This window comes from Equus caballus, chromosome 22 (genome assembly GCF_041296265.1).
Source record: "Equus caballus isolate H_3958 breed thoroughbred chromosome 22, TB-T2T, whole genome shotgun sequence".
NCBI classification, from domain to species: Eukaryota; Metazoa; Chordata; class Mammalia; order Perissodactyla; family Equidae; genus Equus; species Equus caballus.
Genome location: NC_091705.1, coordinates 38,451,680 through 38,465,988, shown reverse-complemented (window position 1 = coordinate 38,465,988; position 14,309 = coordinate 38,451,680). Strand labels below are relative to the sequence as shown.

The 14,309-nt window shown below is 39.8% G+C and overlaps 1 protein-coding gene across 5 annotated transcripts in view; it reads right to left on the bottom strand.

Moving 5' to 3' along the window:
- Positions 1 to 3,220: 3,220 nt before the first annotated feature.
- CSE1L (chromosome segregation 1 like) overlaps positions 3,221 to 14,309 on the bottom strand; it is a 45,437-nt gene continuing 34,348 nt past the window's right edge. For all 5 annotated transcript variants that reach the window (XM_001503546.7, XM_070246889.1, XM_023626700.2 and 2 more), the window contains 11 exons: positions 12,741 to 12,877; positions 11,493 to 11,596; positions 9,730 to 9,827; positions 8,331 to 8,481; positions 7,978 to 8,186; positions 7,472 to 7,569; positions 7,294 to 7,379; positions 6,785 to 6,866; positions 5,358 to 5,504; positions 4,354 to 4,585; positions 3,221 to 3,460 (listed from right to left, as the gene is read on the bottom strand). In XM_001503546.7, the coding sequence (XP_001503596.2) occupies positions 3,371 to 3,460; positions 4,354 to 4,585; positions 5,358 to 5,504; positions 6,785 to 6,866; positions 7,294 to 7,379; positions 7,472 to 7,569; positions 7,978 to 8,186; positions 8,331 to 8,481; positions 9,730 to 9,827; positions 11,493 to 11,596; positions 12,741 to 12,877 (1,434 nt within the window). In that variant the 3' untranslated portion in view covers positions 3,221 to 3,370. The remainder of the gene's footprint in view (positions 3,461 to 4,353; positions 4,586 to 5,357; positions 5,505 to 6,784; positions 6,867 to 7,293; positions 7,380 to 7,471; positions 7,570 to 7,977; positions 8,187 to 8,330; positions 8,482 to 9,729; positions 9,828 to 11,492; positions 11,597 to 12,740; positions 12,878 to 14,309) is intronic.

Below are 14,309 nucleotides of genomic sequence, written 5' to 3'. Positions count from 1 at the left end.
CCTACAGATAAAGTACAGAAAACTACTGACTACTGCGCGGACTGAAACTCCAGCTACTGTGATGGGTGAAAGCGAAGGCAGAGCTGACAAGGTAGAGGTGGAGTGTGGGGAGACTGCCTCCTCCATCACGACCAAGGAGTCCAGAGACTGGCCAAAGCTGGTGGGATGAGAGTTAAGATTATTAAAGAAAGAAAACTATACAATGTTATTACTTAAAAAAAAACCTAGGAGGGTAGAAGTAGTAATGTGAACTAAATTCTTATTTTTCATAGCAGGGAGTTAACAGATGTCTTAAAGTTTGATATATTAAGAAGATGAAAAATTCAGAAGAACTAAAGGCAGCACCAGTTGCCAGTTGTTGCTTCCAAGAGTGGAAGTTGTAATAGGGTGATAGAAACTTGTCGCTCAGTTATATAAGCCCTCTTTACTATTAGAATTTTACCCCATGCACATAATAGTTTGATTGAACACCAGACTGCTTATGCTCCTCTAGGCGAGAAATGAAATACCATTTTCACCCCCTCAAAGTAGCAAAAGAAATAATGCCTAGTGTGGGTAGGGGTGTCCCACAGAAATTGGTACAACCTTCCACAGGGTGACTGGCCCAGTATTTCCACCTTCAGGAAACAAAGAAACAAAGGTTGATGTATAAGGATGTTCACTTCAAGAGTTCTTTATAAAATAAAACGTTGTTTATAAAATAAAGTCTCCACATGTCCAACAACGATTATAATTATATATTATAATTTGGTAATGATATATCCAAGTGATAAACCATATATAACCACTAAAAATGTTCACCAAGTAAATGTTGTTTAAAAGGTTTTTAAAAAGTATATAAAATTATATATACAGAATGATCTCAACTTTGTTTAGGGGGGGAAAAATGGACCAAAATGTTTAAAGAAGGTAGGAATATGGATGACTTTTAGTTTTTAAATATTTTTCTGTATTTTCCAAGTTTCCTATAGAGAAAATACATTTATAATCAGATGTCATTTTAAAAATCAGGTCGCTATAAGAGGAGACACAATCCCACAGCAGGGGGCACTCATGAGGGACTCTGCAGTGACATTTCCCCTGTGTCTAAAGGGCCTTGCCCAGTCCAGGACTCCTCCCCAAAGTCTTCCCACTGACCAAGGCCGCTACATTATTGGCGTCAGGGCAGTGTTCGTGGTAACAAACACTTCTCCCAGCCAACAGCCCTGCCTGCCCCCCCCGCAACTTAAACAACTATAGCAGCTTTTATTTATTAGTACTCACTCTGTATATGTTCTCTGCTTAAGTACATGTGTTATATCATTTTAGTCTTACAATCATCCTGAAGGTGAATATTCTCATTTTTCAGAAGAGGAAATAAAAGGAGAGGTCAAGTCATTTGCTCAAGGTCACTGTGAGTGGCACAGTTGTAATCCAAACCCAGGTTGGCCTGGTCCCAAAGTATGAACCCAGCTTTTCATGCCCACAAAGAATGAGCAATCACCTCTGAGGAACAGTCACTAGCATTTGTCACTCGCTACAGCAGCTTCAGCCCATCCTCTCGAAAGCCTTTAAAAGCGAGGTGTAAAAGCCGTCTCAGGGGCCGGCCCCAGGGATTCAGGTCACGCGCTCCGCTTCGGCGGCCCAGGGTTTCGCTGGTTCGGATCCTGGGCGTGGACGTGGCGCTGCTCATCAGGCCATACTGAGGTGGCATCCCAAATGCCACAACTAGAAGGACCCACAACTAAAAATGTGCAACTATGTACTGGGGGGATTTCGGGAGAAAAAAGCAGGGGAAGAAAAAGACTGGCAACTTTAGTTTGAGTTGTTAGCTCAGGTGCCAGTCTGTAAAAAAAATATATATATATATACATATATATGTTTGTAGTTGCAAAATGGATCCCAATAGTATCTGCATATCTTTCTGCCAATGACCATTTAAGCCAAGTAGTAATCTATGATGTAATGCTCCCCTTACTATGTCAAAGCTAACAAGGGGCTGGCCCTGTGGCTGAGGCGTCCCACATGCCACAACCAGAAGGACATACAGCTACAATATACAACTATGTACTGGGGGGCTTTTGGAAAAAGGAGAAGGGGAAAAAAAGCTAACAAAAAGACCTAAAAAATGAAATGTTTAGATTGGTACAAGAACACTTACATTAAGCTGGAAATTTCTCAAGCAACACTACAAAAACAACATATGAAGGAAACAGGGCATCCAAGTTGGGTGCCTGAATTTCAAAAATAAATACATCTGTGCATAATGAAATTCCAGTTTAACTGCATTAAATGGACAACTAACAATTCCAGCCTAAGAAAACCAACCACGCCTCTCAAACCTTAGATAGCCTGATCGTTTATTCTGTAAGACGACTGCCCCAGCACGCCTGAGGCCGGGCCAAGGGAGGGAGCTGCTGCAGCCTGGCTCCGCAGGCAGCCTCTGCTAGGAGGTACCCACTCCTCTGGCTCTTCCTAGACCTCAGGTTCTGAGATGCCACAGTGTGAAAAGTTCCAAGAAACCTCTGGTCTACAGAGAAGAAAGACACTGAAAAAGAGCAAATATCCGCCCCATCTAAAGCCCTCCCAACAGCCTCGTGAAGCCAGGCAGAGCATTTCTCTTCAATCCACAGAGGGAACCATCTACCCAAAGTTCACGCTGCCGCCTAGGAGCTGCTCTAGAAAGTTCTAATAGATAAGAGGCAAACTTGTATTAAATGTCCCTTTTCCCTTGTAGAAAAGACTAAGTAATCTGAGTTTGAATTATTTAGAAGTAAGGATTTTATGGAGTCCAGGAAGGGAAAGGAAAAATTTAAAGAAATTCATTATAAAAGTATCAGAGCACCAAAAACCTGTCCTTAAGATGTTCTTATATACGTATCTTAGGGCTTTTTTTTATTGCTGATCACAGATTTAAAACTATGAAATGTGCATTTCTTGGCAAGTTACACAAATGATTCTCTACTTATTCACATTTCCAATAAAAGCTTGAGGAAACAGACAAAAATACAAAGGACGGAGAAACACGAACGCCAGCAGCCTCAAACAAAGGATTAAGTAACAGAAAAAAAGTCTCCACAGTCAGTGTCCGTCAGAATTTTAAAATCATCCAAAGGGGGCGAATGCGCCACTCAAATCAATGTCATCCACTAACTATTAATACGTGTTCCTTGAAGCTGCAAACTGGAAAAGCCACCCACTTATTGTTTATGACCACACAAACCACCTAATCTGCTCAAGGTTCAGCTTAAAGCAACATTTAATATTCTTTACAAGATGGAATTTGTGACAAGTTCAAAAGGAAAACTTGCTTTGTTTCACTGCAGCCGTGCTCAGAAGTCTACGTGATTTCCTCAGAAACCATCCTGGGCTTAGCCAATAAAATTGCAGTTCAAAGCAGCGTCACACTGGCTTCCTGAAGGTATCCTTGGAGATACTGGAGTGCTTCTGCGTTGAGGCTGGTGCTCACCATTGATGGAACCTGCAAGAGATGGGAAACACACATACTGGCTGTGGGAGATCCTAACACACCAACACAAACCCCATCATCTATGAGAGCGCTGCCACAGCTCTGGGAAGGGAAGTCTGTCACCAGTAACTGTTAAAGGGATTCCCAAGTAACTGCTTTTATGCCTTCAAAAATGGACACGTCTGAAAAGTGGATCCAAAGGAATCACTATTGTTCAGTGTGATAATGGCATTGTGGTTATGCTAAAAAAAAAAGTCCTTATTGGTTGGTGATGCATAATGAAGTACAGAGTGGAATGACATGATGCCTAAGGCGGCTTGCTCTAAAGTCGTCTAGCAAAGGAGAAAGGAGGACAAACAGATCAAACAAGGTTGGCAGAATACTGGTAATTAGTGAGGGGTCTGCACATGGGCATTCATTATGCTGTTTCCATGTGTACTGGAAATTTCCCACAATGAAATAATAAAAAATATAAATTTTACCATATAAAACATAAGACTCTGTGAAAGGTGCCAACTAATGCTATATAGCCATTGTTAGGTTTACTCCATGATCCATTATTTAATTTCTGAGTATGCTGCAGTTAACAAAAGAAAATAAATGCCTGCATTTTAATGATAGAAGGATTATTTCAATCTCGGAAATAAATACATTTTTATTCAAAGGGTTTTATCCTCTGCTTTGTCTTTACTCCAGAAATCATTCACTTAAAATACATTTGTAGCACATCATAGAAGAAAAAGGAAAAGTCCCATCATTTTAACTCAAGAAAAATAAGCCTTGACTCTAACCCATGGGATGTTGTTTGATTACGCTGACCAGTGAAAACAAGCACCATAACTGTTACCACCCAGCCTTCCCAGAAAGCCCACATTCCTTGTGGAGCTCTGACAGCAGACACTCACCCTCCCTGGACAGGCAGTGGACAGTTTGTGAAGTGACTGTGCCAGGTGCACTTTGGGGTTGTTCACCATTTGACCTACAGGGTCATGCTCTTTTTTCCCAGCAAATGCCAGCTGTGAGAAGGCGGTCTGGTATCCTGGTGTATCTTCTATGTCAATAAAATGTTCTTCATCAGGAATGGTGTCATCTTCAGGTAACTCAAAAAGGCCAATCAGAGACTGTAATAAAGGAGTCCTGGATTGGAAGAAAGGATCAAGATAAAAGATTCAGTAAATACTTTGAAAATTTAAACAATAAGCAGCAATTCCTGAGAGAAACAAAAGTATAGACTCACAGTCTCAAGAGTAGAAAGGGGCCTCGGAAAGACAGACAGACAGACATCAGTGCTCCTGCTAACCCAGAAACCATTCTTCCATTACTCTGGCCACAGTACCCCAATCTCTGTCTCGGAAACTACTGCATCCCCACAGCTCCTGTCAAGCTGGCTGTGGGACCCAGCCCTGGCTAATCAGAAGGCCATGCGACTCAAGCCAAACCAAGGAGATTCAATGCTAGACGTTAGCAGAAATAAGCCTCGAGCTGTCAGACCATTTTGTGAAAGAGGCTGCCTGCCTGAAGCCATAATAAGGAAAGGAGAGGCAAGTGGGTGAGGGAAGCAGGGTCTGTCAGACGTTGAGCACAAGCACATAGGATCTTCTCTTAAGCCTCTCCAGTTTCTCCTCTGAAAGACGTCAGCCACTTTAGTTGGGCATCTGTCATAAAACAGTCCTAGAGATAACCAGACTCTCAAAGGGGCCCATGAATTCCCCACTCAAAAAAGTCAAGAACCAGGTCTTTCTAAGCCCAGAAGGATCCACAAGTCATCTCTTGGATCTGATGGTTGCTAATGGAGAAGCCAAAATCAGAACCCAATTCTCTTGGTCCTCAAGAGAGTAAGCTTGGTTAATTTTGCAGTCAAAAGGGAAGGAAGCTGTAATTTCCCAAAATTTTAGAATGGAGTACTTACCATAGCTTGGTATACTCCGTGTCCATCATTGGGGGACATTCTGTTAATAATTTGGTTATGCCAACTGCACAAATCTTTTTCTCTACATATCCGGATACTTTCTGAATTTCAGGAATAATGATTTTTTCCAAAACCATTCCAAACATTCTATGAATCAAAGCAAAATAAATTTACTCAATATTAAATTAAACTACCACTATAATTAAAGAGTAAAATGCTTAGATGTTATTTATATTCAGTGACTCCTTATGAATATAATAAAACACAAAATAAGAAAGCTGCTGTTTTTGGTCATCTGAATGAAGAGACCTAGAAATGACAAGACGACATTAAACCTCCACCCTGAGGCCAACTGTCACCATCTTTTGTAACACTGCTTAAGCCTATGCTCAAGTAGAATCTTAGCCATTTTTTAGTCTTGTGTGTTTTTTTAAAAAATTACTCAAGAAATCATTGAAAAATTAGAAAACAGAGATAAGCAAGAACAAGAATAAAAAAGAATCACCATCATCCCACAATCCAACAATAACTAGTTTTAACATTTTTGAATTAGAAACTTCCCAACTTTCTATGCTTACATACCTATGTGTATGTAAATGTTAATGGGTATATTAAAAAAATGATTTGGCCAATCATTCTATGTTCATGAAACATCCTAGAAGTAGTTTTTCATGATTCTAAATGTTGCAAAATTCTTAGTTTACACTTTTATTAATAAAATAAATTCTTTGAAGTGGAAATAGTGGGTATTCAAAGAATATGAACATTTTAATGCTCTGGATAAAAAGTGCGTATTTTTTGCTCTATAGAAAGATGCCAATTTAGGCACCCACTAGCACTATGGGACATTGCTGACTTCTTCAAAATCCTCTATTGCTGGGAAGCTTATTTTCTGGTACTACTTTTCAAGTTAATTCATTTTTTACATTTCAGTCAATCTGGAATTTTTTTGATATGATACAGATAGAGGGATTTAACTTGAGTTTTTTCTCTCAAGAGCTGCTCTCCATTATTCCTCTATATCCTTCCTGTCCCTGCTGCATGGGGAATGCCACCTAACTACAATCTCTGTATATAAACTAAGTCAAAAGCAAAGTTTTATTGGTCCAAACTTTTCTCATTTGAAAACTCATACTGTTGGCCTGAACAAAGGCAGGCTCCTGGAGACAACACTGACCCTCTAACGGAACACAGAACACGGCTGTGGAGAACGCCGGAGCAGGGAGTCGCTTTGGGAATCAGGAACATGTCTGCAGGGACTTTCTTCTTTACAATGCAACACTCCGAGAGTATTTTGAAAACCACAAAGATACTAACACTGTACCAGGAACTATGAAATCATCTATAAAACAGAGATACTGGTTTGCACTTAAAAGAGGGTCACAGTTTTTGCTTTTAAAAATAAAATGTAATAAAAACAAACTTACTTTGGTTGTATACCATCAAATATTTCTTGTAGTGCCAGTGCCCCGTATTTTATGCAATACAAATTAATAAAGACTAAGAAACCTGTGGAAAGGAGATGCAGAATTTCAATACAGAGGACTCTGCATACACAAGCGATTCCGTGACGTCAGTCAAGTGAAACAGTCACACTCCTTACAGCGCAGTGACTAACGCTGGCATCAATACTTGCCTTTTAAATACCATTTAACATAGAGAATTTCTGCCTTTTTAGTACAGACATAAAGTCTTGACATGCAGTCTCTTTCTGATATTTCCTTATATTATTTCTACTAAAAATGTTTTGATATCTAAACTTAGAAACTAACCTTTGGAACACAGTATACTTGAGAATGCTTTGGTGTTTTGAGAATACATACATCTTAAAATATTTTATACATAAAGTTTATAACCGATAAAAGGTTTGTATGTAACCGTGAAGTCTAAGGGCCTCAGCTGCCTCCCTTCATCGTGTCCGTGGGACTTGACTTACTCTTGAGGAACTTCGTTGTTCTGGAGCTCTGGAGCCTCTGGAAGAGGAGGATGAAGATCTGCTTCCTGTACTGGTCGACGGACTCCCTGCAGGAACGAGCAAAGCGTAAACGCAGCGCCCTGTGAGCGCCTGACAGGGCCTCTGATCACACGCACGGGGAGGTTAGATTCATACTCACGGAGGCATGTGCTCAATTATACTGTTGAGAAGATAAAAACCTTGGTGGTCATTGGCTTTGGATGCAATCAGCTTCTGGAAGACACCTAATAACCCAGGCTACAACAAATCAGATCAAATAATAATCAGTTAAAGAGGCAAAGATTAGTTGTTCCAAAAGTTAAACAGGTGATATATCTTGGAAGAAGGTGCGTGCTGTAATAATCTAACTAGCACTTTCTCTTTAAGTTGTTACATCTGAAGTGTAGAGAAAAAAATTCCACCACAATAAGCCCCAAAAGTTATGTTCTTAAAGTTACCTATTTGGCTCTTACATTTTTATTTTCCACCATGGAGATAAAGAACTAAAGGATACCTAATTCTAATAAAATATACATTAACACTTTATACTAATTACTTCCCTTTTTATTAAATTTACTTTAAATAAAGAATTTTTACAAACCTGCCATCCCTAGTTTCTCTCAGTACCTTAGGAAGATGAGTTACATCAAAATAAACCTGACTCACAATTTTGTCCGCGGCAGCGCTCGCTATCGTGTTCGAGCCCCGCTCCAGGAACGCCTGCAGAAGCCTCACGAGGGCAGGGATGTTGCCTGTTCTTTCCCAAAGCACTGGCTGAAGGAGATGCGGAAATAAGGCCATATAGGAAGACGGGATATCGTTTTTGTGTGTTTCCAGAAGCAAAGACATCACTTGAAAGACATACGGAATAAATTCTGTTGATAAAAGTGAAAACAGAGCTGTCAGCTTCAGAATTAATGGTTCTGACACAAAAGGCACATATCTTTTAAGCAGGCTGTACTTTATAACCACTTTAATAATTTTATTCAATTAGAAAAAAATAACTTCCTTTAACTTACCCTGTACATCATTTTGTAAAATTTCAGTAAACACCAGAAACAAAGCCTCCTCAAAATTCACAACAGCAGCAGGGTTAGCTTTGCAAGTTATTCTTATGGATAAACATATTGCTTCAAACATGTAGTGATTAAAGTGAGGTTTGCTTGGGTTCTGAAATTTTAAAAAAAGCTTATTACTCTAATAAGCCAAGTGACTATATTAAATATTATCTGACATAAAACACATCTAACCTTTCTAAAACATTAAGACATTCCATCTTTTTTTAAATCAGTATTAAGAAAAAACACTAATAATACCAAAAAGCCTACGCATGTTAAACTTTTATATTAACTTTAAAATTCAGAAAATACTAATGCCTGTTTGTTTGGAATTTTTTTTAATGGGCAAAATCTACTGTGAGAAAATATGTGAGTCACAGGGAGGTAACGACACAAAGCTCAGCCCCCAGGGCTATAGAGAACCTTGTCTTAAACTTGCGTGCTCTCCTGGAGCCGTCACCGTAAGCAGTGATGGAAGAAAGGAGTGGGGACCCAAGTCCTGGTTCTCACCAGCCTTGTGTGGGACCTCAGGCAAACTTTAACCTCTGGAGGCCCCAATGCCTATGTCTCCAGAGCGACAATCCTTCATGCAGTGGTCTTCAATTTCCATTGTAAGCAACAGAACCTTATTTTCTTTCCAACAAAATCCTTCTTGAACGCTATCACGGAAAGCTGAGGAACTCAGCTTATGAGGTCTGTATACACAGGGCAGTGGGGTGGGACCTGCTTCTCTTCTCTTTCAATCCCCCGCAGCCCAAAGGAGTCCAAGACCCTTATCCAGAACTCAGTGGAAAAATGGTCATTTCTCCAAAGTCCCTCTAAAGCTTCCTTTGAATTTATCTCCTTTCATCGACTAATTAGGAATAAACATCTAAAAAGGAATTTTGTCAGCCTTAAGCTGATTTATTTTCTAAAACTTAGTACTTAAGTGTGAATCAAAATACTTGTAAAATTATTGATTAAAGAAGGAGTGAACTTTATTTTTGGGAAATAAGAATAAGGAAGAACAGTTAATCTTCATTTTATAGAAGTCTGAACAGCCTCTTTTGTGTCAATTTGGTGCAAAGCCTGCTCTCCTCCCTCTAAGATAATTTCAGATCATCTGTAGTTTCTCAGGAACCTGTTACTTTTTTAAGAAGAATAAAGTGTTTTAAAGTTTTGGTGCCTACACTTAAAAGTGAGTGCTGCTACGTGTCCAATCGAACGTCATGCCCACATTTTCAGAAACGTATGTTAACTGTTCGTCAGGAAGAATTCACAGACCTTTTCCCAAGTCTGACCTACTGCCAGGGAGCTCTGAGGCTCAGACAGCTTGGAGCATAAGTTACAAAACAAGTTCACGGTGAAAACTGGCTGTTACCTTACTAACAGCTAACAGCTTCTGTGTGAGCTGAGTGATGAGAGTAGGGATGTAGGGGATTATGGCTTCTTGGAGGAGGGAAAAACTTCTCATGATAGCTGTAAAATAGAAAAACAAATAGTTAAATTTCAGAACAAAACAGTGATTGGGGGAAAAAGCCCACTGATTCATCAACCAAAATTTTAAGGCCCTTAAGCAATCCCCAGATAGCTCCCTACATCTAGAAATAATTTAAATTCCCCTTTCTTTTAAAATTAGCCTGGGGATTGGCAAGAAAATTTAGCTGGGAAATATTGAGCATTTCCAGAATGCCTAAGGCTTAAGGAATTAAAAAAGAGAATAAAAAATAATAAAGTGACTAAAGAGGCAGACAAGGAGGAGGAAGAAGTGGTGGACTAACATGGGGGAGCAGGAGGCAGAAGGGACTACTAGTTTCAATTTCACTTAGAAATCAGTGGCAGGAAATGTTTAGCCCTAGTCTATTAACAACAGGATTGTAGCCTACTGGAAACTGAAAGAGAGGGCCACCTGCCCCCCAAAGAGAGGTCAGGAGCCGAAGAAAAATCCAAAATACATATAAAGTTATGGAGGATCCATATTTCAAAACTACTGCTCATTAACAGATGCCTAAAAACATCTGGCATGGGAGATAAATAAAACATGAAGCTAAAAATGCATGAAGGCTGTTTTTGCACAAACAGAATAGATGTTTACTAAGCAGAGCACCTATTACCCGCCAGGCACAGGGGAGAGTTATCCTCCCTCGCGCCTCCTAAACTTTACAATGATGGTTCCCCTACCTGTGCCAAACACTCTCCCTCCACCTAGCTAACTACTACCTATCCCTCCCCTCAGCTCAGACATCACTTCCTAGAGAGTCCTTCCCTGAGCTGGGCTCAGAGAGTTAGAGGATGGATCAGTGCCCCACCTCTGGGCTGGCACAGAATCCTTTCACTCACTCATACAGCAGTATTTCTTGAGAAGGGAGCACACACTGGGCACTCCTGCGTACCCTAGGAACGCAGCAACCACCACCACGGACCAGTTAGCTGCCTCGTAGAAATGGACATGAAATAACTAATTACACATCACTGTTGGGAGAAGTCTAATGCTGAGAACACACATAAATACACACCAATACACACTTACACACAGATATAAACACATGTACACACACACAGACACCCCAGGGGTCCTGACCCAGGCCAGAGGCATCAGGGATCATTTCTTTGAAAAGCATTTCCTACCAGTCAGTCACTGTGCTAGGCTCTTGGAATGCAACAGCAAAGAAGATTAAGATTGTCCCTGAAGTCAGAGCTGTCACCAAGACACTCTCCTAATGTATACAGCCTGGCAGATGGCTACAGCTTCTGTGTCCCTGGCAGTACGTCTCTGAAGGCAGGGTCTGTGTGGTCTGTCAAGTGCCCCCAGGGTTCACAAGACACAGCATTACAGGCCAGCAATAAGTGTGGTCTCATCTGATCTTTGCCCTTAAGAAATCCAATCTAGGGAAGGAAAAAGAAGTGCTACCGTTTCTTTAATAAGAGGAGTTCTATATCAAGTTAGGGTAAAATTCTTTTTCTGAAAACACCATGAATACTAAACAAAACAATATTTCTCATTTTAAAACATCTGAACCTACCTCATTCTTGACAAACAGTATTTGGTTCATAAACTACGTAACCTGAAGTACAACTCAGAGTGCTTACCCTTGTAAACTGAGATTAGATACTTATAGTCTGAACACCAAGGAAGCGGCCTACCTTTCATAATATATTCATTTTCTGAAGAGCCAGGAAGTGTGAGAGCTTTGAAAAGGTTTGTCAGCAGAATCTCAACAAATGGTGCGATTTCTGCAGCTGTAAAGCTATAGATGAAAAAACAGCTTTCAGTCACTACCAACTCTTGAGGTGGTCACTTTGGAATACCCTTGGCAACTCCTAAATCACACGTCTTAGCATGAAAGTGAGCCATCTCCCACCACTGACAATCAGCAGACATCTCAGGGAAAATAAATTTTTATACGCGTTCATGTTAAGTTCCTAAAAAGGTACATCTGGAACCAAACACAATTAAACAAACCAAAGACCAGGCAAAGCCAACATCACCTACAGCTGTGAAGGTTCATGTCTGTCACCATCAAGAACAGACCTCGACCTCTCAGAGCCCTCAGTCATCTACCGTTCCTGGAGGTGCAGCAGATTCGGAACCGTTTTTCTGCATCAGTTCTGGGACTGAAGACAGGTACGGGCTTGACTCACTTCAAAGGATGTGTCCTTTTAAGCCTTAATTGGCCACTGAGTGTCTGTACTTGAAGAAGAACGAACCTACAACTGTTTTCCATCTCTTACCCTGAGCTCAGTTTCAAGAAATAACTGTTGAAGAACGGCCTGAGAGACACGCAGACCACCCCCCGTCCCGCACTTTATCCTCGGATCAGGCCAGAAGAGCCACACTCTTGGACCCTAGGGAATTACTTTCTCTCAGCTGTGTCATATCTCAGCATTGGGTAAGATTACAAAAACAGCCAGGTGAAAATAACTGTTGCATGATGTTGCTAAGAATACTGCTACAAAACAGTATTTCCTTAATGAGGGCCCACTACTGAGATGCCTTCTGAGTAACTGTTTTAATCTTAATCTCATGGGCATTGTGAAAATTTTAACTTACCAACTTTCCCTCTTTGCCTTGGTTGCTAGGAGACTCTAAACATAAAATTCAAGAGTTTCTTTAACTACTATACAGGATCCTCTGACACACATTTCTATTTATTAATCTCACTCCAGTTATTTTCCTTTGCTCCAATTTCCTCTATTTAACTTTATTGTCACAATGTATTTCGGCATGCTGCCTCAAATTCTTTTGGAATGAGACATAGCATAAATGGGCAAAAGGTACACATTTATTTTTCTAACTACTAATGATATTACAAATACTTTCAGAGATCTCTCTAATATAGATCAGTCCCCACCCCAAGCTGGAGCATAAATCACTTAGGATCAAATACTTACAGAGTGGCGTTGTTAGGCCCTCTCATGGTGAACAGCCTCTCAAGAGCATGTGCTGCGTAAGTATGAACAACTATACTTTCAGCTTGAAGATGATTAATTAAGAGAGGAATAGAGACTAAAAGATGCTCTTTTGGTACCTGAAAAATACAATAAGATATAAGCTCTAACTTGATGCTATCTTTCAGTAATGAAAACTGAAAAAGAAGAACTTGCTGATTCTAAAAAGTATGTTTTTTCAGCTGTTACAATTGGAGATGATATGGTTCAGAAATCAAAATTTCTACCACCACATCACGGTTCAATTGACATTGACTTTTCCAATTCTCTTTCTCTGAGCATAAAATTATGATTAGGGTAAAATCTTTCAGATAAATGAACCCACCATAAAATAATAACATCATGGAGAAGCAGACTAAGATTTCATTAATCTTAAGAACTATACTTTTGGGGCCAGCCCCATGGCCAAGTGGTTAAGTTCAGTTCCTGCGCTCTGCTTTGGTAGCCCACAGTTTCACCGGTTCAGATCCCAGGAGCAGACATGGCACCGCTCATCAGGCCATGCTTAGGCGGCATGCCACACGCCACACTAGAAGGACCCACAACTAAAATATACAACTATGTACTGGGGGGCTTTGGGGAAAAGAAGAAGAAGAAGAAAGTTACAGATGCTGGCTCAGGTGCCAATCTTTGGGGGGGGAAAAAAACTATACTTTTCACTAGCATGTATTTCTTGGGACAGTCATTCAAACTCTTTGTGCCTCATTTTCTCTTCTAAAAGGGTGGGGGCAAAAATAAGAATACTAATATTCAATAAAAACCTCTAAAAATTTAGAATATTCCTTAGTCTTTAAAATAGAACAGCTTTGCAAGGTTGCATGTAACCTTGGTAAACACCTGCCAAAGACACATAAAAGTTATAAATCAAAAAATTAAAGAATCATCCACAGGAAATAAACTGTGGCATGTTTTTGTGATGGGATACTATATAGCTATTAAAAATGAACCATAACACATCTACTAAAGTGATTAACTCTCAAAAACAATGTTAAGCACACACACAAAAAGTGTGACCAACAGCTATAGAATGCTATTTATAAAAATAAAAATTTTAAGCCTGCAGAATACTGTGGAATTTTTATGGAAACAAATATGTAGTAAAACCACAAACATACACTTGCATGGGTATAAAACACATAGAATTCATTAGAGTAATTACCTCTGGGGAGAAAGAGAATAGAAAGGGAATGGGGAGAGAGCACCCTGGGTGCCTCCATTGTATGTGTACGTTTAAGCAATTATGGCCTAGAGTTAAGATTTGTGGTAGTTATATGAGTATCACTGTATTATTCTTGCTTCTTGCATGTTTAAAATAATTTGCAAGATGGCGGCACTGTAATGTGGTAAAGACGTCAGAGGAATAAGATGACCTTGCATGTTTTGTTTTTTGTCTCAATAAAATTCAAGTGACTTAAAGTGTTAAGAATCAGAAGGATCATATAACTCAACAGCAAGAAAACAAACAATATGATTAAAAAATGGGCAGAGGAGCTGAATAGACAGTTTTCCAAA